Source organism: Vipera berus (assembly GCF_964194415.1).
Source record: "Vipera berus genome assembly, chromosome: 3".
Classification (NCBI taxonomy): Eukaryota; Metazoa; Chordata; class Lepidosauria; order Squamata; family Viperidae; genus Vipera; species Vipera berus.
This window is the reverse complement of record NC_138204.1, coordinates 53,540,308-53,566,936: the sequence shown is the minus strand read 5'-3', so window position 1 is coordinate 53,566,936 and position 26,629 is coordinate 53,540,308. Positions and strand designations below refer to the sequence as shown.

General features: G+C 40.1%; 1 protein-coding gene across 2 annotated transcripts; it reads right to left on the bottom strand.

Annotated features, from left to right (window-relative positions):
* Positions 1 to 3,457: 3,457 nt before the first annotated feature.
* Positions 3,458 to 25,310, bottom strand: SYPL2 (synaptophysin like 2). Of its 2 annotated transcripts, XM_081324331.1 has the most exons (6): positions 25,079 to 25,278; positions 24,809 to 24,880; positions 19,637 to 19,761; positions 14,247 to 14,451; positions 11,184 to 11,375; positions 3,458 to 6,882 (listed from the first exon to the last, which is right to left on the bottom strand). In XM_081324331.1, exons 1-6 carry the CDS (start codon positions 25,133 to 25,135, stop codon positions 6,754 to 6,756), a joined length of 780 nt encoding a protein of 259 aa, XP_081180457.1. In that variant the 5' UTR covers positions 25,136 to 25,278; the 3' UTR covers positions 3,458 to 6,753. The 2 variants fall into 2 exon arrangements, with proteins under 2 accessions (XP_081180457.1, XP_081180458.1); XM_081324332.1 differs by lacking the exon at positions 24,809 to 24,880 and having other exon boundaries at positions 25,079 to 25,310.
* Positions 25,311 to 26,629: the final 1,319 nt, after the last annotated feature.

The following is a 26,629-nucleotide window of genomic DNA, read 5'->3' as shown; positions in this document are numbered from 1 at the left end:
ATAGATCACACAGGAAATCCTAGGGCTATGAACTATATTGGAAAGTTTTGTAAAAAGCCTGGGGGTTGGAGGGAAGCAGTGCTCAACTACTTGCATAAAGGTAAAGGTAAAGGTTCCCCCGCACATGCGTGCTAGTCGTTTCTGACTCTAGGGGCCGGTGCTCATCTCCGTTTCAAAGCCGAAGAGCCAGCGCTTGTCCGAGAACGTCTCCATGGTCATGTGGCCGGCATGACTAGATGCCAAAGGCGCACAGAACGCTGTTACCTTCCCACCGGAGTGGTCCCTATTTTTCTACTTGCATTTTTACGTGCTTTCGAACTGCTAGGTTGGCAGAAGCTGGGACGAGTAACAGGCGCTCACTCTGTTACACGGCACTCGGGATTCGACCCGCCAAACTGCCGACCTTCTGATCGACAAGCTCAGCGTCCTAACCTACTGAGCCACCGCGTCCCTTACTACTTGCATATTGTGGCTAATAAACTACATGGATAGAAGGCATTGAGTTTAAGCAGGGGTCCAAGTTGTTTCACAATCAACTTCCCAACTTGCCACGTAAACTGATCCAGGAACTAGGATTGGTTTCTTGGACCTTTCTGATCTGCTGCTGCTAAATGGACAGCTTTTCTGGAACAGCATCCCTGGAAGTGTTTGCTACCTTCCTTGCTGCTTTTCTAATTATTTTAGAGAAAATTCTGGATGACATATTCAAAGAAGGCTTTAATACTGCTTTTGCCTGCTTCTCTATATATCATTATTTCATTTTGCTAGTTGTCATGACTCTACATTTCTTTAATAAATATTCCAGTTAGTTATGTTAAACATTCAGGACAGCTAGGGAGATTTCTAGCTGAACAATAGGCATACATTTCTGGATAATTTTAGGACAGTTAACTGATCATGAGGAAAAGTATAGCATTCAAATACTTTTTAAAAAATCCATCTTGTATCTGCCTTTGAAAAACAATAGATTTGCGTATCCGTTCTACATAAATACATCTTTCCTATCTTTTTATGTTAAGGAAGTGTCATAAATTACAACAAAAATTACATTCAGAATAAATTGTTTAGGGTTAATTAGAAAAAAATATGGTAAGAATGCAGTTCTAGTTCCTTGTTTCTGATGACTAGAGGATCTAGGTAGGATTTAGCTGTTTTCAGGGTAGAAATAAGAAGCTCCCTGCATTGGAGGGCCCTCTTGTGCCTAGGTGCTTGAAATACACAGAACAAGGAATGTTATGGGTAATCAATACACTGAAGTGAGTTTGGCTGTCCTCTTCCCCCTCCTGCCTATGGTGACTGAATGTGACTCAGCTAAGATACTGAATCTTTTGCTTGTCTTCCCCAACCCAGTACTCTCCAGATACAGTGTGGATACACTCCCAATATTTTAAATGCCATATGAGGATAAAGCATACAGTCTGCCAAAATGAAAAATTTGAGAAACATATTCTCAGTATTTTTTGTGCATATCTTTGCAAGGTTCGCTTTATACTATACCTTAGCAAGAAGGTTCTAGTAACCTAAAATTTAGTGGAAATAAAAGCCCCACTGTACAAACTCTGTATTGTGCTTCGAGTTACTATTAATGTAGATTACATGGTCGTATTATATCTGAAACGTTCTGAAACTGCTATGTGTATTTCTAAGTTTTCCTTTTACTAAAGATGGCACTTCAAAATTCTATCAAGTTATTTTTCATCACCAAAGATGTTAGTATGCAATTATGAAAAGCAAAAACCGAAATGCATTGGGCAATTCTTACTGGATCAAGTTGGTTTAAAAGATGAGAGTTGCTATTGTCGAGAACTTGGAATGACAGTGGAATTTCCCCCCCCCCCATTAATTTGGTAGGCTGTACAGTATGCCGTTACAGCGTGCATAGAGATCTTCATTTCATAATGATTAGCTAATTCAGTTAGCTGACCAGTTGTCTTTTGAGTGAGGAATATAGTTTATCAAACTGAATGTGGACATTTGATTAGGGAGGCCAAACTTAAGATCCAGTTCAATTATGAATGCAACTGTGGACTGTGACGTCAATACAATCTTAATCTTGGCTCTTAAATGGGAATAGAGCTGACTTAATACAGTAAGTATCAGAACACCTCTCTCATCACAGTGCCAGCAGTGGCTCTTGTGTCCTCAGTTGATCCAACAGTTGTTTCCCTTGACTTCACCAAATCAGAATCAGTCTGGGTGGGGAAGTTTTGCAGACTTCCATGAAAACACCAGGAAGTAGACAATGCATCGTATGGCAGTGAGTCTGACAATATGCACGACACGCCTTGTTACAAATAATGGAAAGTGGCATCTTCAGCAATATCTATGTATGTTTCAATTTTAAATAAATAAAGAGCATGTTGTTTTTAGCATTTTTTTAAAATGCAAAATAGGACTTTTCTTCACTTACAGTACCTGAATAAAGTTATTGAGGCTATTAAACTCCAACTTTCCACATCCTTTTCCACACTGTTTTCAACAAGGTAAAAAGGGATTTATGCCTATGTTTTAAAAAAATCAATACGATTTTTTGCTTTCCAATATTTTATGTTATTTTATTTTGTTGAGGTATCTTGCAGAATGAAAGGTCAAAGCCCCCAACACTCACGAAATTCCATGGATGATCTTGGCCTTCTCTTTTTATTTCCTCACAAAACTTTGTTTTAAGGTCAGAATGGAAAAGCCTTCCAAGTATATGTCAATACAGTTTTTTTTTCAATGCCTTTTGAATATATGCTTTGGATAGATTAATACAGTGAGTAGTGGTAAAGAGAGCAAAAAAGGCTTCATTATAAACTAGAGACAAGAGGGCAGACTGCAATCAACTGCTAGCCAGTGGTTTTGTTATTATTATGGTTTCCATAAGGTCAGCCAGATATTTAGACTGGATTTGTTATTTTTATCCAATTTTTATGTTGGAATAAATAATCCTATCTTTCAGATAAAAAAACATAGCCATGTTTTAAGTTACTCAAATGTTGTGGACATGGTGAAATATGTTTAACTTGAAGAGAAGAATACAACAAGAATTTGATAACACTCTTCTAATATTTCAGAGATTATCACTTAGAAGGCAGCAAATATTTGACTCGGTTGCCATTAGAAAGGTATATTTTTAGTTGCATATTAGAAACAAATTGTATTAAACTAGGTAAAAATGAAACAAATGACTTAGAGATTGATGGTTAGAAATTGGGCAACCTAAATAGATGCTCTTGTTCTGAATATTTTGGCATTGTACGAAAATTTCAACTAGATGCTTTACAAGTATTTGACTATTTATGGAGGATAGATGTATTCTGCATAGAATATTTACTATTCAGTTAGTCATCTCAACCAATCACCCTAAATGCACACAATGAGTTCAGATCACATTGGGAATCTTTTTCATCCTTTCCACTTTGTAACCACAACATAACAGAGAAAATATATAACATAGGCAATAATTTGGCTACAAAATCGCTTGCAAATTTTTGACAAAACAATTTTTTGTTGTTTGCCCATCATATATTATAAGTTTAAAAGTCAGAAGAAACCACATACTGACAAGCATGTGTATGTGAACATTTGTAAAGCTTGGCATATGCTACACCAAATAAAAAGGTCCCCAAACAACGTTCATGTCAATTAATCTCAAGAAAATAGCCAGTTTAGTAACATACAGTAGTCTTTAAGGCAATTATACTTAGGAACTAGATTGGAGATAGATCAAAGCAAAACTGTAAGCATACATAAAGGCTATAGTCCTTCAAAGTGAACTCTCAAAATATTTTATAAGAACAATACTAACAATCACTAGGAGAGTAAAAATAATCAATTTCCTGTCATTAGAAGAGTAAAATGCCTGAGAAAGTAGGCAGAATTGATTCCCGGAATTCAATAATGAGCTATTGGTTGCTCCACTTTCAATAGAAATGTTTATTTTTCCAGGACAGAGAAGATAGACATCATGAGCATCTTAGTTACATATCATTAATCACCATTTGCTAGACTGAATTTGTAGAAATGCTATGCTTCAACTTTCAAAAATCCAAAGGCAGCAAAAGCAGTGGCCCTTCATTTTTCCTAGCATGTGTCATGCCCAAGATACAGCCTAAAAACAGGGAGTCAGTCATCTAGGATGACTTTGGATTCAATGTAATGGGTGTATCTGCACCTGCTGCCTGGTCAGCTGCCTGGTCAGCTCTCTTCTGTGTTGGGTATAGAAGAAATGCCAAGTGTAACACAATTGTATTTATTTCAAATACAGAAGAAACCATATTTTAAGTCAGAAAGTGGCTTGCAGAATTTGCATGACCAATGGCATGCCATTATCATATACTTTTTAAGAATATTCACTGCCAAATGGGCAGCATGCACCATACTTGTTCCTGCCTACAGCATCAATTTACAAAGTATTGTTCCATATTTGCACAAATGTCAGATCAACTGGTATAAAATGGTAACATTGATTTTTATTAATTGAGGACCTTGGACAAATCTTTGCAAAGGTAGCAAGTAATCTGTAAGATTCAGAAGAAAGAATCAAAGATATAAACAAGATGAAAGACAAACATATCTAACTACATTTGTAGGTTCAGTGTTTCAGAAAAAAAAATATAGAACTCCTTGAAATGAGTGATTATGTAAACACACTATTAGCTAGAAGCTGTTAGTCTAAATATGGACTAATTTGTTGATAGAAGCACATATAATGATTGACCACCAGAGAAACTCATTCTAAAAGGATAGTCAATCAGTTTTCTTGTTTATAGTAACCCTTTTCTTCTTTAAAAAAAAGACACTGCAGGGCCAGTAGGAAACTACATATTGTAGTTTCAATGCCAAAATGCCGCAGGATTTCCTAAAAAACTATTATTGTGGTGAAGAAATATCAGTAATAAAAATTCAGGAAGAAAATGAACTTTACAAAAAATACAAAGGATGCCTGCTTAATATGAAGGTCCCACACCTAACAAAGCACCAATATTAGTAATGTTAAGATTTCTTCTCCCTTTGCTGATAAAAGAAGATGTGGAAATAAGGGAAAGTCCAAGACCAAACAAAATCTGATATAATAGATTTAATTCAACAGAGAAAATACTCATCCTTCCATACTCTGGCATCCCCCACCTTCCTAAAAGTTATTCCGTCCCCCCCATTTAAGTTTAAGTCTATGGAAAAAGAGTTTTAAGGATTGGGCGGTGGAAATAGATTGAGAATAGCTGATATTCTCAAGAGCAAGTTGTTTCTAATCAAAAAGATGGAGGAAAGGAAAAGGTTGATTTATTATACTACTCTTAATTTCTGACAATCGTCCTCTACCTAACAGAGATGCTAAACGCTTCCTTAAGAATTTCTCATACCAACTTGGATGATTAGGGTGGTTCATGTCACCATCAAATGTCCCAAAGATGCTTTCTCAAGAGGCAACTGGACTTCCTTGTTTTTCTTTGAAGATGAAGATGAAGCTTCTTGGATGAGAAGCAAAATGTCTTCAAAGAAAAACAAGAAAGTCCAGTTGCCTCTTGAAAAACCACCTTTGGGACAGCCATGACCTGGATGACTGAAAATCTCCATAGACATAAGCCAGTAGTATGATGTTGCTAATTGCAGCCAAATGGGAGTTATAAATTTGAGATACGAATCAGTATACATTAGTCGACTGATAGTCAATTCCAAAAATGAAGCATTAACAACTTCCATTACAGAGGATTTAAAGTTATGCTAAGTTATGAGACACAAAGATTCTGAACAATACCAGAATAGTTATAAAAAAAATCCATCTGTATGTTTCTCAGCCAAGCTTGGGCTGTCTTAAGTTCAGGTGAATGGAATTGGTTTGCATTCTCAAAAAAGTTCAGATGGTGAAATGTTTTAAAATAAAGCAAAATTTCAAGCAGATTTTGAAACAGATGTCAAATTCTAGGGCACAACTCTAGAAAGCTACTTCTGGATGGTCAATATTTGTGTGCAATCTAGGGAATAGCAAAACCATCTCACATTGGCAAAGGATTATCCTTTGTGGCTCAAAATGAACAATGAGGACTTTCTCTTATTTCAATTTGTTTAAAAAAAACACCTTTCCCATATTTGCCATGCAAGTCTGAACGAAACACCTGTGTGCAAACAGTATCTTAAGTTGTAATCAATTATATTTAATGAAAGCAAAAATATGTTTAGAATATGTATACTCTATAATACAAAATGAGAAATGTTACACACTTCTTCCTGCCTTCAAATGTAAAAGGTAAAAAAAAAAGTTTTTTTATTTTATTTTGCTGCTCAGCTAAGTGGCAGGTTACTGTTTCTACATATACCATATTATAGCTACAAAGTAGACATATTTTCTCCTTAAGGCACTTAGGTATCCCAAGTTGTGTGGTTCTAATTATTTGGTTTTCTCTATGTTCTTACTCAACTCTACTGGCTTCATTTTTTTTAAAAAAATGGTAAAAGTCATCAGTAAAGACATATTGCCATACACCCTAAGATAGGTGTCTGATGTGAAAATGCACAGTAGCGTATGCTTATAAAAATCCAAATAAAGAAGAGTTTTGTTGTAACTAGGATCAGTCTGTGTATCTATGACCGAACCAATGATTGCAGCTGGAGAAAGGCCTCCCATTTCAGTCACAAAGGGAAGCCAATATGACTGCTGAACAGTAGCAAAAATGGCAGAGAAGACATATTTTCTGCACGGAGGTACAATGGGATGCATATTCTTGATCTTGGAAGGGTGGGGGAAGAAGGCTTCAATGGGGTGGGGTTCCCTTACTGCTTATCAACAGCCCCTTGTTCAGCAGAACTTTCCTTGTTGGTGGTCTGTGCATGCCACGGGGTTTCTTTAAAAACAAACCAGCAATTTCCAGCCCAGAGTATAAAGTTGACAAAACCAAACAGCTGAGAAAGAAAAGGAGAAGTGCATAGTTAATACAAAGCGGCTACTGATGAACACTGAGCACTTATATAAAGTCAGTTCAGTACTTTTTAATGCCCTCTTGCTCCGTTTTTCACAATGATTAAGGAACAGAAAAACAACAGTCTTCTGCTGGTTTACACAGGTTCACGTGTAGTAGCATTACTTTCTCGTACTTATGTTTGTGAGATCCAAAGTCACAGAGGAACATAATATTGAAATTGGCATACCCATTGTGAAATTATACTACCGTGACTGGATATTATGTATTTGTTTGCTCTCTGTCCACTGAACAATCAAGTCAGTAGTACTGTAACCTAAGTAGAAGATAATGCTCAAGAAAGAGGAGCTGCTAATACTCCTCAATTTCAATAATAATGATTGTATTCAGTAGAACATAAACCCCACCCAGTTTGGGGCCAGAGTATGCTTCCATGTGAACCTTACAATAAGCAGGGAAACAGACCTCTCTCTTTTTCTCCCGCCTTGGAGGATAGTTGTTGTTGTTAGTTGCGAAGTCGTGTCCGACCCATCGCGACCCTATGGACAATGTTCCTCCAGGCCTTCCTGTCCTCTACCATCTTCTGGAGTCCATCTAAGCTCACGCCTACTGTTTCAGTGACTCCATCCAACCACCTCATTCTCTGTCGTCCCCTTCTTCTATTGCCCTCAATCTTTCCCAGCATTAGGCTCTTCTCCAGTGAGTCCTTCCTTCTCATTAGGTGGCCAAAGTATTTGAGTTTTAGCTTCAGGATCTGGCCTTCTAAAGAGCAGTCAGGGTTGATCTCCTCTAGGACTGACCGGTTTGATCGCCTTGCAGTCCAAGGGACTCGCAGGAGTCTTCTCCAGCACCATAGCTCAAAGGCTTCAATTCTTTGGCGCTCAGCCTTTCTTATGGTCCAGCTTTCACTGCCATACATTGCAACTGGGAAGACCATAGCCTTGACTATACGCACTTTTGTTGACAGGGTGATGTCTCTGCTTTTTAGTGTGCTGTCTAGATTTGCCATGGCTTTCCTCCCCAGGAGCAAGCGTCTTTTAATTTCTTGGCTACAGTCCCCATCTGCAGTGATCTTGGAGCCCAGGAAAACAAAATCTGTCACTACCTCCATTTCTTCCCCATCTATTTGCCAGGAATTGAGAGGGCCAGAGGCCATGATCTTGGTTTTCTTAATGTTAAGTTTCAACCCAAGTTTTGCACTCTCCTTCTTCACCCGCAACAAGAGGCTCTTTAGTTCTTCTTCACTTTCTGCCATTAGAGTGGTATCATCTGCGTATCTTAGGTTGTTGATATTTCTTCCAGCAATCTTAATTCCAACTTTTGATTCATCTAGCCCTGCCTTTCTCATGATGTGCTCTGCATATAAGTTAAATAGGCAGGGTGACAGTATACAGCCTTGCCGGACTCCTTTCCCAATTTTGAACCAATCAGTGGTTCCGTGTCCAGTTCTCACTGTTGCTTCTTGACCCGCATATAGGTTTCTCAAGAGACAAATAAGATGGTCTGGTACTCCCATCTCTTTAAGAACTTGCCACAGTTTGTTATGATCCACACAATCAAAGGCTTTAGCATAGTCAATGAAGCAGAAGTAGATGTTTTTCTGGAACTCCCTAGCTTTCTCCATGATCCAGCGTATGTTAGCAATTTGATCTCTAGTTCCTCTGCCTCTTCGAAATCCTGCCTGTACTTCTGGTAGTTCTCGATCCACATACTGCTGAAGTCTAGCTTGTAGGATTTTAAGCATGACTTTACTAGCATGAGAAATGAGTGCAATGGTGCGATAGTTTGAACATTCTTTGGCACTGCCTTTCTTTGGAATTGGAATGTAAACTGATCTTTTCCAATCCTGTGGCCACTGTTGAGTTTTCCAAATTTGCTGGCAAATTGAGTGTAGCACTTTTACTGCACTGTCTTTTAAGATTTTGAATAGCTCAGCTGGAATACTGTCACCTCCACTAGCTTTGTTGTTGCTCAGCTTTTCTAAGGCCCACTTCACTTCACATTCTAGGATGTCTGGCTCGAGGTCAGTGACCACCTCATTGTGATTATCTGGGACATTAAGCTCATTCTTGTATAGTTCTTCTGTGTAATTTTGCCACCTCTTCTTAATCTCTTCTGCCTCTGTTAGGTCCCTACCATTTTGGTCCTTTATCATGCCCATTTTTGCATGGAATGTTCCCTTCATCTCTCCAATTTTCTTGAAAAGATCTCTGGTCCTCCCTATTCTATTGTTTTCTTCTATTTCTTTGCACTGTTCATTTAAGAAGGCATTCTTATCTCTTCTAGCTATTCTCTGGAATTCTGCATTCAATTGGGCATATCTATGTTTTTCTCCCTTGCCTTTCGCTTTCCTCCTTTCCTCAGCTATTTGCAAAGCTTCCTCAGACAGCCATTTTGCTTTCTTGCATTTCTTTTTCTTTGGGATGGTTTTGGTTGCTACCTGTTGTACAATGTCGCGAACCTCTGTCCATAGTTCTTCAGGCACTCTGTCTATCAGATCTAATTCCTTAAATCTATTTGTCACCTCTACTGTATATTCAACAGGGATATGATTTAATTCGTACCTGAGTGGCCTAGTGCTTTTCCCTACTTTCTTCAGTTTAAGCCTAAACTTTGCAAGGAGAAGCTCATGGTCTGAGCCACAGTCAGCTCCTGGTCTTGTTTTTACCGACTGTATAGAGCTTCTCCATCTTTGGCTGCAGAGCATATAGTCAATCTGATTTCTGTGTTGACCATCTGGTGATGTCCATGTGTAGAGCCGTCTCTTGGGTTGTTGGAAAAGAGTGTTTGCTATGACCATCGTATTCTCTTGACAAAATTCTATCAGCCTGTGCCCTGCTTCATTTTGTACTCCAAGGCCAAACTTGCCTGTTATTCCAGTTATCTTTTGGCTTCCTACTTTAGCATTCCAATCCCCCATGATGATAAGGACATCATTTTTTGGTGTTACTTCTATAAGGTGCTGTAGGGCTTCATAGAACCGGTCAATTTCATCCTCTTCAGCACTGGTGGTTGGGGCATAGACTTGGACTACTGTGATATTGAATGGTTTCCCTTGGATTCGAACTGAGATCATTCTGTCATTTTGAGGATTGTATCCCAGTATTGATTTTCCTACTCTTTTATTAACTATGAAGGCTACTCCATTTCTTCTGAGGGATTCTTGCCCGCAGTAGTATACCTGATGGTCATCTGAATTAAATTCACCCATTCCTGTCCATTTTAGTTCGCTGATACCTAAGATGTCGATGTTCAGTCTTGTCATCTCTTGTTTGACCACGTCCAGCTTTCCTTGATTCATGGATCTTACATTCCAGGTTCCTATGGAGAAAAAATCTTTACAGCATCGGACTTTCCTTTCACCACCAGACACATCCACAGCTGAGCGTCCTTTCGGCTTTGGCCCAGTCGCTTCATTCTTTCTGGCGCTACTAGTACTAGCCCTCTGCTCTTCCCCAGTAGCATATTGGACGCCTTCCGACCTGAGGGGCTCATCTTCCAGCGTCATATCGTTTTGCCTTTTGGTACTGTCCATAGGGTTTTCATGGCAAAGATACTGGAGTGGGTTGCCATTTCCTTCTCCAGTGGATCACGTTTTGTCAGAACTCTCAGCTATGACCTGTCCGTCTTGGGTGGCCCTGCACGGCATAGCTCATAGCTTCATTGAATTACGCAAGCCCCTTCGCCACGACAAGGCAGTAATCCATGAAGGGGTGGAGGATAGTAGTTAATCTTAAATCCTTCCCAAGGAATACGGTATACATATTCGGAAGGATGTTAAAAACATACCTCTTCCAAGTAACATTTTTACTGTTGTTTTCATTAGGCATGTTTGTATTGATGGCTAAGGTTCTACAAGCAATTTCGATTGCCTGAGTTTTATTTTAAACACGCTACTGTTTTTCAGTATTTCCTTTTAAAAGTTAAAAGACCATGTTTTAAACTCTAGTATTTTAGATATACGTTCTCACATTTGTATGCTTATGCTGTTCTTTATTCTTCTTTAATCACTGTGATTTGCCTTTCTCTTTATTAGCAGCTGCTTGTTGAGCAAACTGAAAGGGAAGTTTCTGTTTATAAACAGAACAGTGTTGCTCACCCTCTTTCATGATGTAATTTCAGAGTTACTGCAGAATAGGTCTTAACACACTACCCCTGTAGATGGTCAGATTGCTTTTGATTTAGTGAAAGAAATGGAATGGCACCATATTTGACCATAGTGCAGCTAAAGTCCCCATCCTCTCCCAGCCAATCACTACAACATTACTTCCAGGCAACTCTTACCACAGAGATGTTGGCCAAACCCATAGAAGGAGTGGCCCCAGCATTGCACACTGCGTTTTTGAACTGACACACTGACATGGCTGCAATAAGGCTGGAAGGCCGTGTTGCTCCTTTCACGTCTGATAGACCTTTGCCCCAAGCTGAAAATGCCACTAGCCAAAAGAAGGTAAATGAGACAGACACACAGAAGTCCTGAATGAAGGGGAAAAAGAAAGAAAGAGTGAGTCACAGTTAGTATACTTCATGACAGTAGCTCCATTCTGCTACATCCTTTCATCCAAAATATTCATGCCCAAATGAGGAGCAGACCATTTATTTTAATCCAGGCAGCTTTTTATGTCACATTATTTGTAGGCTAACAATGTCCACTCCTCTCCATAGTAGGCAAGGTACACATGCTGCACCTAGTCATTATGTGCTGCCACCATGTGGCTGTTCTTGGGAAATTGTAATATGCTAATTGGGTCTGCCAGTACCTTCCCCCTTTGTGATGTATTTCCTATCCTGTTCATGATGCTGTACTAGGATCCACCCCTTCTGGGTTGGACTTCCTCCTTCTCCTTGCTCCCTTGTGTTCCATCCTCCATCCTCCTGTTACTGTCTTTCGACCTTAAAGCACCGACCAGATTTCACCTGACCGCACCTTCTCTGCTGTAACCACCTTCTACATGCAAAATAAAGGTAGTTCAGATGAACCAGGTGCTTTATGAGTTCACTGTCTGGAAAGGGCCGTTAAATGTGACTAAATTCGCTTAAACAGACCAATAAGTGTCTTAACAAGGAATTAAATCCACAATACAACTGCCTGTAACAGAACAGTCGAAAGACAGTAACAGGATTACTGTCCGCATGGCTTGTGTTCAGATGTTACAATGGAGGATGGAACACAAGGGAGCAAGGAGAAGGAGGAAGTCCAACCCAGAAGGGGTGGATCCTAGTACAGCATCATGAACAGGATAGGAAATACATCACAAAGGGGGAAGGTACTGGCAGACCCAATTAGCATATTATAATTTCCCAAGAACAGCCACATGGTGGCAGCACACATTATATAGTTTGTTTACTGCTGCCTCAGCCGTTATTGGTTTATAAGCCAACTGTGGCTTATTCAACAAATCATGAATAAGCAAATCCAGGCTAAGTACCTCACATGAATCAGGTGATAATACTGTTGCATAGGTTGATTCTTCTTGTGCTACTGCTCCAAGGTCAAGAAAAATACAAAACAGAGAGGGCAGGACTTCCCAACTGGATTCAGGTAGTCCTCACTTAGCAACCACAATTGGGACTGGAATCTCAGACATTGAGTGAAGCAGTTGTTAAGCAAGTCATCCCATGACCTGAAGACCTGGTTTTGTCTGGGGACCAAATGGGGGAGTTTGACACTGGAAGTGACTGCTAGATTGATGGCACCTCCCTCCCCCTTGCTCTCTGTTTTCCACCCATCCATCTTTTTGGTTATCATATTAATGTTTTATTCTTGTTGCGTTCTGTTGTCATTATTTATTTCATTGTTCTACTATTTTAGGTCTATTCCTTCTGCATTCCTTTCCTTTTCTCCCTTTTTATTATTGTAAGCTGCCTCGAGTAGCCCCATGGCGAGACAGGCGGCAAACGCTTTAACAAATAAATAAATAAAAGGACTGCTTCATTCAACAACTTTGGCACTCCCAGTTGTGGTAATTAAGCAATCTTGTGGTTATTAAGTGGACAAAGTCCTAGTTAAGGGGCATGGGTTACCTTGGGGTTGGGGAAGACCCTGGGAGATCCACTGTAGGCTCTGCACAAGTATGTCTTCACTCAGGAGCTGAAGATTCCCCCCTATTGAAATCCAAGCAGGATTTTCAGCCCCTGAGCAGAGAGATACTCATATGCAGACAGCACTGAGCCTCCTAGGCCCTTTCCTCACCTTCCTGAGGAATCCATGCCCCTTGCCTTATGGTGCTTCCTCTCCACTCAGGACTTGAAATCCTGCTTGGATTTTGGCTCCCTCTTGTCTTTGAGGGCTAGCTGAAAGAGCTCCCTGCTAAAGGATTTCAGCTCCATGCAAGCAGGCATGAAGGATTTCAGCTCCGTGCATGCAAGCTCTTTCAGCTAGCTCCCAGAGGAGAGAGGGAGTTCTTTTGGCAGGCGGCAGCATCTTGCAACCTTTCCTGCTTCTTCCCCATTGAAGATTGCAAATGGTGATCACATTATTGCATAGCACTTGGCAACTGGTTGTAAATGTGAACAGGTTGCCAAGCAATCAGACTGCAATTATATGATCCTCTGTGTGTGTGTGTGTGTGTGTGTGTGTGTGATGTTTTGCAATGAGGCCAATGTTAATTTGAACCCTGGTTAAACAAGGACTACTTGTAAAGATACAAGTGGAGCCTTGTACACTTTTTCTCAGATTTCATATTCAGAAATGATCAGGTTTTTAATGGAGTGTGGGAAGAATCCAGAGAAAGAAATATTTGGGGGAATATTAAAAAGGCAGAATATATTTCTCTAAAGGAATGACAGATAGGATCTTTTAAAAAGGCAGAAACTTCTCCCCCCCCCCCAGCCAGAAAACTCAGCAGAAACTAGCTTTTAGAAATGCAGATGTAAGGTTGGAGCCTGGAAGCTAGAAGCTGATGAGATTAGGAAGGCAAAGACCCCTAAAATCTATATACCCCACCCAAAGTCTAAAAGACATGACCTTTGGGGACATAATAGGATTAAGTACCCACCAATACCAAATGGGCACACTCAGACTCAGGTCAAAGTGCATAACACAGGAAATACAAAGCCTCAAACAGGAATAGGAAACAACCTCAAAAGCCCAAGAAGGTATAAAAAACCACCACTCCCAGCAACCTGTGGTCAGCTTTCCCAAGGCCACGCTTCTGTCTGGCTTTGCTCTTCAATAAACTCCAACCTTCTTTCTAAAGCAGTCTCCATTTTGTTTATTCCCAGCTTGGACTGGACCCTGATGAAGATTTTTCTTTCAACAGGAGTTTACTTTGTGTTTGTATAGAACTGGTTCTGTGATGCAGGACTTGAACTCTAAAGAGCTGAAAACCAAACTTGAGATCTTACCGCAAAAGGTAGCTTCTTATTCTCCTTATAGAGGGAGTGAAATCGTAGATATACTGCAAGAGCTGCCATAGTATATAGAAAACTAAAAACACCCAAAGTCACGAAGAATTCAGCTGGTGCAGAAAAGTCTCCCATGAGATGCAGCACTCTTTTAGCAGTTGATCCTTCAATACAATCTGGCATATCAAATGGGATTTTATACAACCTGGTCAAATTGAAAACAAAAGCAAGAGAAACAGCTTAAATGTAATTTGAGTACTTAGCACAGAAGAGTTAGGCTACAGGATATCTCTAACATCTAGAGATCTGAATGGAGGAAAATATATTTGCTTCATTCCCACCTTTATTAAAATGTGTTTTGCAGGTTTTAAACATTTTTCTTACGAGACAAAAATGAAAAGTCCCGAACCGCAAACTTTTTCAAAACAGCTGTCTGAAAGAAACTTCTGAACAATGGTTTGGCTCCAGATTTTATGAAACTGCCTGATGTCCTATTCAATTCTGTTTATTGTACACCCATCTAGGACTTTATGCTAAATCAAGCTTTCTTGCCAATAACCACACTAATAAAATCCTTTGGCAGATTCTCTCAAACCCCATCACCAATTTTAATAAATGAGAATTAAAAAGTAGCTAAGCCTTCTTTGAAAAAGATTATCAGAATTAATGAGTTAAAGAGATGTTACTTTAAAATTTTCAATTTATGTAAGGGGAAACCCTTTTGGAGTAAGCAATGTTATGTAAAGTGTAAAAAAAAGATTTTTAAAAAGTAAAAAAAAGGTATGAGTTAAGAAAAAAAATACAGCTAAATCTACTTTCTCAATGCATCTTTATAACTTTCTGTACTTGCAAACTCTCCTTGCTTCCAACACATCCATGTATCACATCATGGATTGCCTTATTGTATTTCCATATTATTTTTTGCATTACTCTTATTGAGCATGCATCTTGGAAAAATTATAAAGGAGAAGCATTTGTTTGAGATGTTTCTGTTGCAAACCATCATTTATGGGTTTGCTGTAATGGTAGTTTAACAATTGACAGTGCATGTGCAGAATTTCTTGCAATGAAAATACATCTATGAGAAAAGAGGTTTATATCCTTGGCAACCGTGCCTAACATAATTCTGAATTAAGAGACAAAAGGGCCTCAAAGGATGGGGAGGGAGGAATCTATTCCACCTAAAATGTTTTTCAACCCATATACAATTCATTAAGATACTGTATTTTGTTTTGGACTGTCACTGTCAGTACCACAACAGCCCTTCCAATTTGTTTCCCTTCTTGTCAAAGGCATTTTAAAATACTTCACAGACATGCCTCTATTTATAGCTATCAGATGTTGGCAGGGAGCGAAAGATGCACACAGATATAACCATGTTAGATCTTTCATGCACTGATTTCATTCCAACTTAGATCTTGTTTCTGTTTATCCAAAAGCCTTGTGAGGGCATCTGTAATGTACAAAGTTTTCATTGTGCTGATTTGTGCTCCAGGAAAATATAATCTTTTATCTGATCTGGCATACCAAAAAGAAGTCAAGGGTATTATCCACACTCCAGTGCTGCCTCTTGTTTTTGGCAAGGGCACGGATCACCAAGGCCACCAAGTCTGATCACTAAGCTTTATATAAAGAACTGCTGATATTTTTTTACTGGTTTATATACCCCTCAATAAATGACAGCTGTATTGGGTCAGCTGTTGCTTTTAAGTTTGTAACAAAAAAAAATTATTCCTTTTCCTCTTGAAGCAAATCAGAGTTCTCAAAATGCTTTTATTGTATTTCTGGCTGCACAGCACTTTCCTACACAGCTGGTAACCTGCTGTAACAAAGCTCACCTGGAAGTGAGAGGAAAGAAAAAATGGAAACAACAGTTCAGAAGTGTTGTACCATAATTATTATTGTAATTTAATTCAGATGATACAACTCTTGCTACACACTCTGATTTGCCAGGGTTAATCCACAGAGTACCAACTGACATCTGCTAAACTCCTCAATGAAAATTGCCCTCGGGAAGTCTCAAAGTTTTAGACTATATATTATTTTTATCCAGCTCTCCCCCACACATCATATGTGAAATACAATTTAATATATTTGAACCACAGTGGGGGGGGGGGGGGCGGGGCGGAAAGGAATCAAACTACTCCCAAAACCACATGCTGAGATACAAGTGCAAGGCAGCTGGGACCTCCACCTGCCATTCTTGGAGATGATGCCGATCTGGAAACAAGGTACCCAGCTGGAAACAGAATTCTCACCTCATCTGGTTGTCTCTAACCAAGCTATTTCAGACATGGGCCCTTTTGAAATAGATGCATGGGTAGAGGCTGATGGTAATGCTTGTCTGAATATGTCTGTAATGAGGATAAACTCCTGTTGGAGATGCTGATATCTTGGAAGAAGGGAGGGTTTGTTTCTAGCTGTCAGAACTGAACAGATACATCCCCAAACAAAATAACAGATGGTATACTTCTAGAGATAAGGCCCCCGAAAATAATACATTTGAGTTAACCTCTTCACCTACAAAGTTTTCTGAAGATCACAGTATTTTCTCCCACTGCAGGTCAATGCATTTTCTAATTCACTGTTAGTGTTGTGTAACAAGAATTTTATCACATGGGAATGTCCCTTTTAAGCCTTGAATTTAAAACATTTCTCTCCAGAAGGTGGTAGCACATGTTTGAACCTGGAAGCTAAGCAAAATTAGGCCTAACGGATACTTGGATAAATACTACTACTATACTACTACTACTACTACTACTACTACTACTACTACTACTACTACTAATAATAATAATAATAATAATAATAATAATAATAATGATGTTAGAAGGGACCTTTGAGGTCTTCTAGTCCAACCCCCTGCTCAGGCAGGAAACCATATACCATTTCAGACGAACGGTTGTCCAGTCTCTTCTTAAAAACTTTCAGTTTGGGAGCATTCACAACTTCTGGAGGCAAGTTGTTCCACTGATTAATTGTTCTAACTGTCAGGAAATTTTCCCTTAGCTCTAGGTTGCTTTTCTCCTTGATTAGTTTCCATCCATTGCTTCTTGTTCTACCTTCAGGTGCTTTGGAGAATGGCTTGACTCCCTCTTGTTTTTGGCAACCATTGAGATATTGGAACACTGCTATCATTTCACCCCTAGTCCTCTTCATTAAACTAGACATACCCAATTCCAGCAGCCGTTCTTTATGTTTTAGCTTCCAGTCCCCTAATCATCTTTGTTGCTTTTCTCTGTATTTCTAGAGTCTCAATATCTTTTTATATCGTGGTGACCAAAACTGGATGCAGTATTCCAAGTGTGGCCTTACCAAGGCACTGTAAAGTGGTATTAAAAGTTCACGTGATTTTCATTCTATCCGTCTGTTAATACAGCCTAGCACTGTGTTGGATTTTTTTGGCAGCTGCAGCACACTGCTGGCTCATATCCACTAGGACTCCCAAGATCCCTCTCACAGTTACCACTATTGAGCAAGGTACCACCTACACTGTACCTGTGCATTTGGTTTTTCTTGCCTAAATGTAGAACCTTACTTTTTTTACTATTGAATTTCATTTTGTTAGATAGTGCCCAATGTTCAAGTCTGCCAAGATCCTTCTGTATCTTAAGCCTATCTTCTGGAGTGTTGGCTATTCCTGCCACCTTGGTGTCATCTGCAAATTTGATGAGTTCCCCATCTATCCCCTCATCCAAATCATTGATGAAGATGTTGAAGACCACTGCGCCCAGAATAGAGCCCTGGGGCATCCCACTACACACTTCCCTCCATGTAGATGCAAGTTCCATTCAGGACCACATGCTGAGTACGGCCGGTCAGCCAGCTACGAATCCATTTGGTGGTGATGCTGTCTAACCCACATTTTTCTATCTTATCAAGTAGTAGGTTGTGGTCTATTTTATCAAATGCCTTACTGAAGTCCAAATAAATTATATTCACAGCATTCGTCTGATCCACTAGTTTTGTCACCATAAAGGACTACCAGAGCTTCCCAGGGCTATAGGCTAGACTGGGAAATTAAAATAAAACATTTTATTTTAACAAACTAAAATAAAACAAATTAGAAAGTTACCAATTGCAAAATTCTTCTATTATTGTTGCTAAGAAAACTGCATGGTCATAGCCATGTAATAAATCAATCATTTTAATGCATGGTCATAGCCATGAAGTCACCAGAACAAGTTTGATTTGAAGATAGACTTAATCTTTACAGTCTACATGGTTGGGAATAGATTTATTATTTGAATAGGAAAGAAAGAAAGAAAGAAAGAAAGAAAGAAAGAAAGAAAGAAAGAAAGAAAGAAAGAAAGAAAGAAAGAAAGAAAGAAAGAAAGAAAGAAAAAAAGAAAAGAAAAGAAAGGGAGAGAGGTATGGCACAGCTTTCTCCCATGCATCCCATTGTGAAATCAAAGAACAAAAATAACTTCTTAACTATAACTTCTGTTCAACAGTCTACAGGGCTTACATAGCTTTATGCAGGCGAAGGAATCAGAAAGACTGACTCCTCCTTTGTCCAAATTATTGTTTTTAGGAAGAATTTGCCTTTGAATTTACAAAAAAAAATTCCAATATATGGAATGTAGCTTATTTATAGTACATAAGTCACTGAATCGCTTTTTCAATCATCAAAGATCCAATAGCCACTTGGTTGACCACTGTGTCTGAACGATGGGTCAGAAGTGGTTTCTGTTGTGACATGCATACACAAGTTCAGGGGTAGGCAACTTTGGCTCAGGAATTCTAGGAGTCATAAAAGAGCCAAGGTTGCCTACCGCTGCACTAGTTCCTAAGATGAATTATATTTTTCTGCACAAATAGTCTCCAAATCTCTGAACAATTGAAAAAAAAAGAAAAGGGATTCAGAGCTCTATAAAATCTGCTCTGTGCAATCAAGGCACAATTGGCCTTGGTTCCTGAGTAGTAATACTCTATGCTGCATGACAAGTCACTTTAAAAACACAAAAAGAATTCTCAGAAGTGATCTGAAAAATTGGAGGGATTTTAAAAAAACAAACTCAAAAGGAAAAAAAAAATTAGCATATCCAAGCTCAAATGCTCAAGTGAGTTTTCTGGATGTAACACCCTGCAGAGCAATTTCCAGTTATCCTGGTAGTAATGATACCACTCTTTCACGGCTGAATTCGATTTATTTTGAATCAGTAGTTAAAGAGATTTAAGGCAATTCCAGAGGAATAGTTTGAAAAATAGCCTGCAATGCTGAGCAATTATAGTTAAAGAATTACTTGTCACTGAAAAAGTTTTAAGGACATCTTCATAAAAAAAAACCCCAACCCTAAGAATTATAATTTAACCATTTCCCCTTTATCAGAGGCTATTACCAACAGTGTTTAATTTTACATTATATCTTCAGTCAGCTTTTCATTTACCTGAAAGGATATCCAAACTGCACAGTAATAGCAGTTGTCTCCTTAGGGGCCTTGGTGCATTTCACAGTAGCCCCTGTTTCTGCACTGAAAGAACCACAGGCTCCAAAGGCAAAAATGGCAAAGAGCTGAAGAAAAAGGGGAGAGGAGTTTAAGATTAAATCTGCTAACAATCAAAAGGGGGGAAAGAACCTCTCTAAACAAGACAACATATTTAGCTTTACCAACTCCTGTGAATAATCCCAAGACCGCAGAAATTGCAGACAACCACCAAGGTTTAAAATGGTCCAAAAGTGTTTTTAATAAACCACATCAATCAGTAATGCACATCAACCATTGAAGAAACAATTTGCAAGCAATACACAAATCTGATCATTTCTTTAAAAAGCTGCGTATTTTCTTGGGTATGTTAAAAAAAATCATGAAAGAAAGAAAAGAAATAGCTTGCTGGAAGCCAAAATACTCAATTTCTATCAGAGAATAAACATCAATTTTTTTTTAAAAAAAAAAAGCAAGATGCCTTGCTATTTTGCCGGATAGTAAACAATATTAGAATCCTTAGATATAACAAATAGCTTTAAAAAATGCATCTCTCACTGAAATAATTCCATCAGCTTCAATAGAAAGCTAAATGGTTGGCTAAAGTCTGACCCCAAATATGGGACAAACAACAATTATGCCACATATATAAAAAATATTTTGTTTCAATATCAATTGCCCGGAGCTACATAAAATCAATCCCCACCCAAAAAGTGAAATCCACATTATAAGAACGTGCTCGAAGCTGATAGACTTATTCATATTTAACAGATCATTCCATTCAGAGATATGCAGGACATCAGCAAAGTTCAGCAAAAGCTGTAGACAAAGTCAAGACTAATAGTATATAAAAGCAGATGCTAGCTTTGGAAGAGACCAAAATTAAATTTCAGTCTGCTCTTGCTGTGTATAGACTTCACTTATGATCCTATTAGCATTGCCTAGCTTATCTCCCTTTGCATAGGCAAGAGAAAATATGAAGTTTCAACTCAGGAAAATTGTCGGTTTTGATTTGAACCATACATAACGAAGCATCAATATCAAGAAAAGCTAAATTAAGAGGATTTTTCAAGCACCATGGTAGAGCAGATAAAAGTGAATGGGGGGAGGGGGGGAAATGCCAGTTGAACGAAAACTGTTTCATTTACACATTATTTATTTATTTATTTATTTTATTGGATTTATATACCGCCCTTTCCCGAAGGACTCAGGGCGGTTTACAGGGTACTTAAAACATTGATACAAAAATTAAAAAGAATTAAAAAGAATTAAATTTAATACCTGAAAAAATATAAAACCCCAATTAAAAACTCTCAGCCTGGGCTGGAGAGCTCGAAGAGCCAGGTCTTCAGGTCCCGGCGAAATGAACGAAGGTCGGGGGCTCAACTCTCTCACACATATAGTATGCACGTATACCAATATGGGTCATGCAAAGAACTGATAAGACATCCTCGGTAAGTTCAACTTCATAACAAGACAGCTATGGCAAAAGAGCCTAAATCAGACATTGGTCCCTGGTTTGGAAGACCCCTAGGATGAGACTAACATCCACCCAAAACAGAACTAACCAAAATTCAACTATTCAGTTATTATGATGAATGCTTCACAGTACTCCTATGGGTTTCCGTAAGCTCAGCAAGGAAAATTGATGAAAGCTAGCAGATGTGCTGCTTAAATACCATTATGACTGAAGAACTTCAGAATTAGTTGTGTCTGTATAAGTGCAGGGAAAAGGGAGTGATACAAGAAAAATGGTAAAAGAAAGGACTAAAAGAAAGGCTTTGTCAGGATGTTTAGCATTTAAATGGAACTAAAAGTAATAGCTGGAACAAAATTATAATATAAACAGCTCAGAAAAAAAGCTACTGTACTCTTACAGCAACCGAACTTTTATATCTGCCAGGCTCTCATTTGTTCCTGTCCTAATAAACCAGGTATAGATAGTCCTCGACTTACAGCCACAATTGAACTCAATATTTTTGTTGCTAAGTGAAGCAGTTGTTAAGTGAGTTTGGGTCGTGTCATGACTTTTCTTGTCACGGGTGTCAAGTGAATCACTGCGGTTGTTAAGTTGGTAACACAGTTAGTAAGCGAATCTGGCTTCCTCATTGACTTCGCTTGGCAGGAGGTTGCAAAAGGTGATCGCATGACCTCCCGGGACCCTGCAACCATCCTAAATACGAGTCATTTGCCGAGCGCCTGAATTTTGATCATGTGACCATAGGGATGCTGCAGTGGTGGCGAGCGTGGAAAACGGTCAGAAGTCACTTTTCCCAGTGCTGTTGTAACTCTGAATGGTCACTAAACAAATTGTTGTAAGTTGAGGACTACCTGTGTCTTGATTTAATAAAATGTATGCAGAAATGTTTACTGGCAGCCAATACCGACTTTGCTTTCATGAGCTCCAGTACTACACGAAATCTGTAATTACTATCTGCAATTCCAGATTTCACCTAACAGCTAACTAGAGTCCTCAACACTACTTGTGCACCAGGGGGAAAAATCAAGCTCCAGCTCTGAGCAGTAATGAGTTGCCCTAAAGCAGACATGTCAAACTCAAGGCCCGGGGGCCGGATCCGGCCCGCGAAGTGGTTTCATGTGGCCTGCAAAGCCATCCTGGAAACAGTGAGGAAACGGCCCCCACTGCCTTGGCCCTGGCCCAGAGACCCTCCTCCTGCCAGAGACCCTCAGATCTGTCCCACTCCTGCCCAGGCCCCCATAGGCACCCTTGATGCGAACGATGTAGAGATGGCCACGCCCACCCAGTAGGCCATGCGCACTCTAGCCACGCCCACCCAGTAGGCCACGCCCACCCAGGCCACACCCACTCGGCCCCCTGAGGGCAACCGCAATGCTGATGCGGCCCTCAATGAAATTGAGTTTGACACCCCTGCCCTAAAGCAACTGTTGAAGGGATGACTTCTATGAATTTAGAGTCAGCTTTATATTTTCTATAGACAAAAGAGACTAGACTGGAAAAGTACCACACAGATACCGGGCTTCTCAAGATGTGAAAGATATAATTGAGAGTAAGCTTCTGTATAGAAAAGGAAATGCTGTACTCAGAAAGTACAGGTAATCCTCGACTTACAACAGTTTGTTTAGTGAACGTGCAAAGTTACAACAGAACTGAAAAATGTGACTTATGACCGTTTTTCAGAGTTGCAACCTTTGTAGCATGTGATCAAAATTCAGATGCTTGGCAACTGGTTCATATTTAAGGCCTTTGGTATGTCCCAAGATCATGGATTCCCCTTTTACAACCTTCTGACAAGCAAAGTCAATGGAGACGCTCGCTTCATTGAACAACCGGGTTACTAACTTATCAACTGCAGTCATTCACTTAGTAACTGTGGCAAGAAAAGTCGTTAAATGGGGCAAAAGTCACTTAACAAATGTCTCACTTAACAATAGAAATGTTGGGCTCAATGGTGCTCATAAGTCGAGGAGTACCTGTACTATCTGTACCACTGCAGATAGTCTGTGCAGCCATATATTATGAAAAATATCTCAAGGCAAGAAAAGATGAAAAATCTGGGTTTATCTCTTCAGTAGTTTAATACTTCTCTCGTAGTTAAGGCATTATCATTGAATAAAATGAACAGATCTGGTAGGACCAAGGAATCCTTTCAAGATACAGTCACTATGTGGCCAGTTCCCTATGACTTTTACTAAGCAGATTTATCATTAGAACTTTCTTGCTTTTTGAAACATATGCTAATTTTAGCCTACGCTCTAAAATGGAAACTTCTTGAGATGATTGATGTAACTGTCCTATCACAAAGCTAAAAAGTGGAAAGAGATCTGATCGTGCTTAGTGAATCTAAAGATCTTGTCAGGCAGCAACACAGCATAATAAAAAAATATAAAGTGTCAATTGTAGACTGGGAAAGAACCCTTTGCACACATTTGAAACAATGAAAGAAGACACAACTACTGATATTGCATATCTAAGAAGAGTAATGTCTTCTTGTGCCAGTCGTCATTAGACATTAGAGCTACATTATTCTTACGATCCAATGCTTTAACCAGTCATTCAATGCACAAAATTGCCATGACCAGGATCTTCATATAGCAATGCAGATATTGCTGTCCTCAAGCCATGCATCATGCAAAGACAAGTCCTTGCGGTTACTAGGGGACCCACTTGCATTATCTTTAAAGTACTTAAGATGTGTTTTCACAGAAGTTTAAACTCATCCAAATCTGCTGCACACTTAAATAGAATGCTGTTAGGTCAAGTTTTTTTCTCCTCCTTACCACTCAGTTCCTCCCGGATTCTTTTCAGAGTCTGAACAAGTATTGAACATGCTTTGTGCAATTACACAAATTGGAATCATTAACCATATGTTTTTGACAAAATGTATTCTTCATGTTTAAGTAGTACCACTATTGTCTAAAGATAGAACAAATGGCAGTAGAGCATGACAGTGCTATATATGAATGTTTATAATATAAAACAGGATATTATTTTTTAAAAAGGAAGTGGGTTTTCCTTCTTTTTTTCTTTTCTTTTTTTTAAAAAAATAGAGAGTTGATTTGGGTCCTTTAACGCTTATTCAGTCCCCCCCCCTTTAAATTTTGCTTAAAAATGGGTAGAAATCTGAAAATGTTCCTAGTGATCAAATTGAAATGCTCCTCTCCCGTGGGAACAGACACACAAAACTACAGCCCTGGAGTGGAGTCTCCTAGCGCTGGGTCTGTGCTGTGGACTAAATAAATCCAGAGTTTCTAATCTCCTCTTGGGAACGCTGAGAAGAGAGAGAATTTGTGAGCTCAGGGACAAGTTAAGGCGTGGTATGTGCAGAATCAGAGCTCCAAAAAGGTTAAGCCCGCCTGAGTGAAATGTGAGCGCAGCTCGCCACTGTACCCATACATACCCCAGTCCACAAATCCAGACTCCTTGCACATAGAAGGTCTGCCGGAGAAGGCACTCTCTCCAGCAAAACCGGCTCCTGCACACAGCCCAGGTCCAATTTCCCAGCCTCGTGTGGCCCCTTCCCTTGATGAAACTTCACCAAGGCAACAGTTTTAGCGCATTATCATTCTTCCCTTCCAGGTTCAGGACGGGGAGGAGGAGGAGGGGGGGGGAAGGAGGCAAAAGCGGAAAAGTTGCACACGAAAGAGCAAACTTACCCACTCCAGCACCTTAATGAATCCCAGGGGCTCCTCCAGGCGGCCCCAACGTATCCCCCCAAACAGCTGGGCCTGGCAAGGAAAGCAAAAAAAGAGGAGAGGGGGAGAAACAAGGGCAGGGATTTCAGGTCAGCCAGGAGGGAAAGCAAAAAAAGGGGGAGGGAGACTTAGGAAAGGGCGTCAGAAAGTGAGGGACAGTCAGAAAGAAAAAAAAAAGAAAGAACAATGCGGGGAGAGGCGGGGAGAAAACGGCAAGCAAAGAAGCCCTACCACCAGGTTGGGAGACTCCTCGTCCGCCGCCTTTGCCTGGGCTCTGGATTCCGACATGCTCCGAGAAGAGCTGGTCGCCGGGTCGAGATCGGCTTCTTTGCCTCTCTGGCGAGTGGGCGGGGGAGTGATCCAGGCGAGGGAAGCCCCGGCTGGAGTTGGCGGCGTAGGCGGCGGCGGCTGCTGCTCCCTCCTCCGCGGACCTGCGGCGAAAAAAAGCCCCGTCGGAACTCCTGTCAAACTCGCCGAGAGACAGAGAGAGAGGGAAGGAGGGAGCGCGTTGCGCGACAGCAGGCGGCGGGGCTCGCCTCCCGCGCGGGCTGGGCTGCCGGCTGAAGCCGCTGAGGGCGGCGCTCCTTACCGGCGGCCCCGCCTTCGTTCGAAGGGGCGGACGAGCCGAGGCGCCCGGCGGCTTCTCTGCTCTCCGCGGCAGAAAGCAAGGTCGCGCCTCGCTCGGTCGCTCTTCAGCGGCGGGTAGGTCAAGGTGTAAGTAATTGGGACCGCGGTGGTTGCTTGCGAAGGGAACGTCCGTTTCGAGCATTTTAGTGCTGGGAGGCACAGAGCTCGGCCAATGCCCTAAGACAGGGGTCTTCAAACTTGGCCCTTTTATGACTTGTGGACTTCAGCTCCCAGAATTCCTCAGCCAGGCATGCCTGGCTGAGGAATTCTGGGAGTTGAAGTCCACAAGTCATAAAAGGGCCAAGTTTGAAGACCCCTGCGCTAAGAGGTGGGGGGGGGAGGGGAAGGGCGTCGTTTTCTTTCTTTCAATGCAAGTAAGGAAATGCATATCACGTTTGAAGGGATGCGGGCTTCGAAGCGAGCATGTCGCAGATTTCGACGCCGTCTGGAAAATTAAATTAACCTTTGCAAACACAGAGTGGTTGACGGGAAGATGCCTTTCTTCCATTTGATGTAAAATAGGACGGCTTGTGGTGTCTGCCAGGTGTTGCAGATTTAATTTTATTATAGGCTTGTGTCCCCCAGAAACGGGGAGATCCAGTGGTAAATGTTTGCGCTTGGATGAATTTCATTGTCTTGCCAAGGTCTCTCTAGCAGCATAGATGTACAATGCTAATTTTCCCCCCACACATAGGAAGACAATTATTTCCCATTCTTAAATTGTTCCTGTCAAACTTAGGCATATCTTTTACACGAGGTTCATTTATAGTTAGATCCTGCTTCAAATAGCTTATTACTTAATGTCTAAATATTTTTTTTCCTGTTTCAATTACTTAATTAATTTGTGTGTGCTCTCCACAATGAAGAGGCATTTTGTCCTGTGAATTATTTCCCTTGGAAATTCAGCTAGTAGCTGAAGTGTTTACTGTAGTCTGCGAGTTGTTATTGACTTCTTTCCTATTTTAGTATTTTATATTGTTCCTTCCCCTCAAATTTGGCATGATGAACAGTATAAAATATTTTAAATAAATTTGGACTGTCTTCACAGTTAATAATTCATAAAAGTTTTATTCTTACATATTTCCATCATTTCCATCACACAAAGTCACTGAGAGTACAATCCAATGCTAAATACTTGAAAAGCTTCTGTTGGGT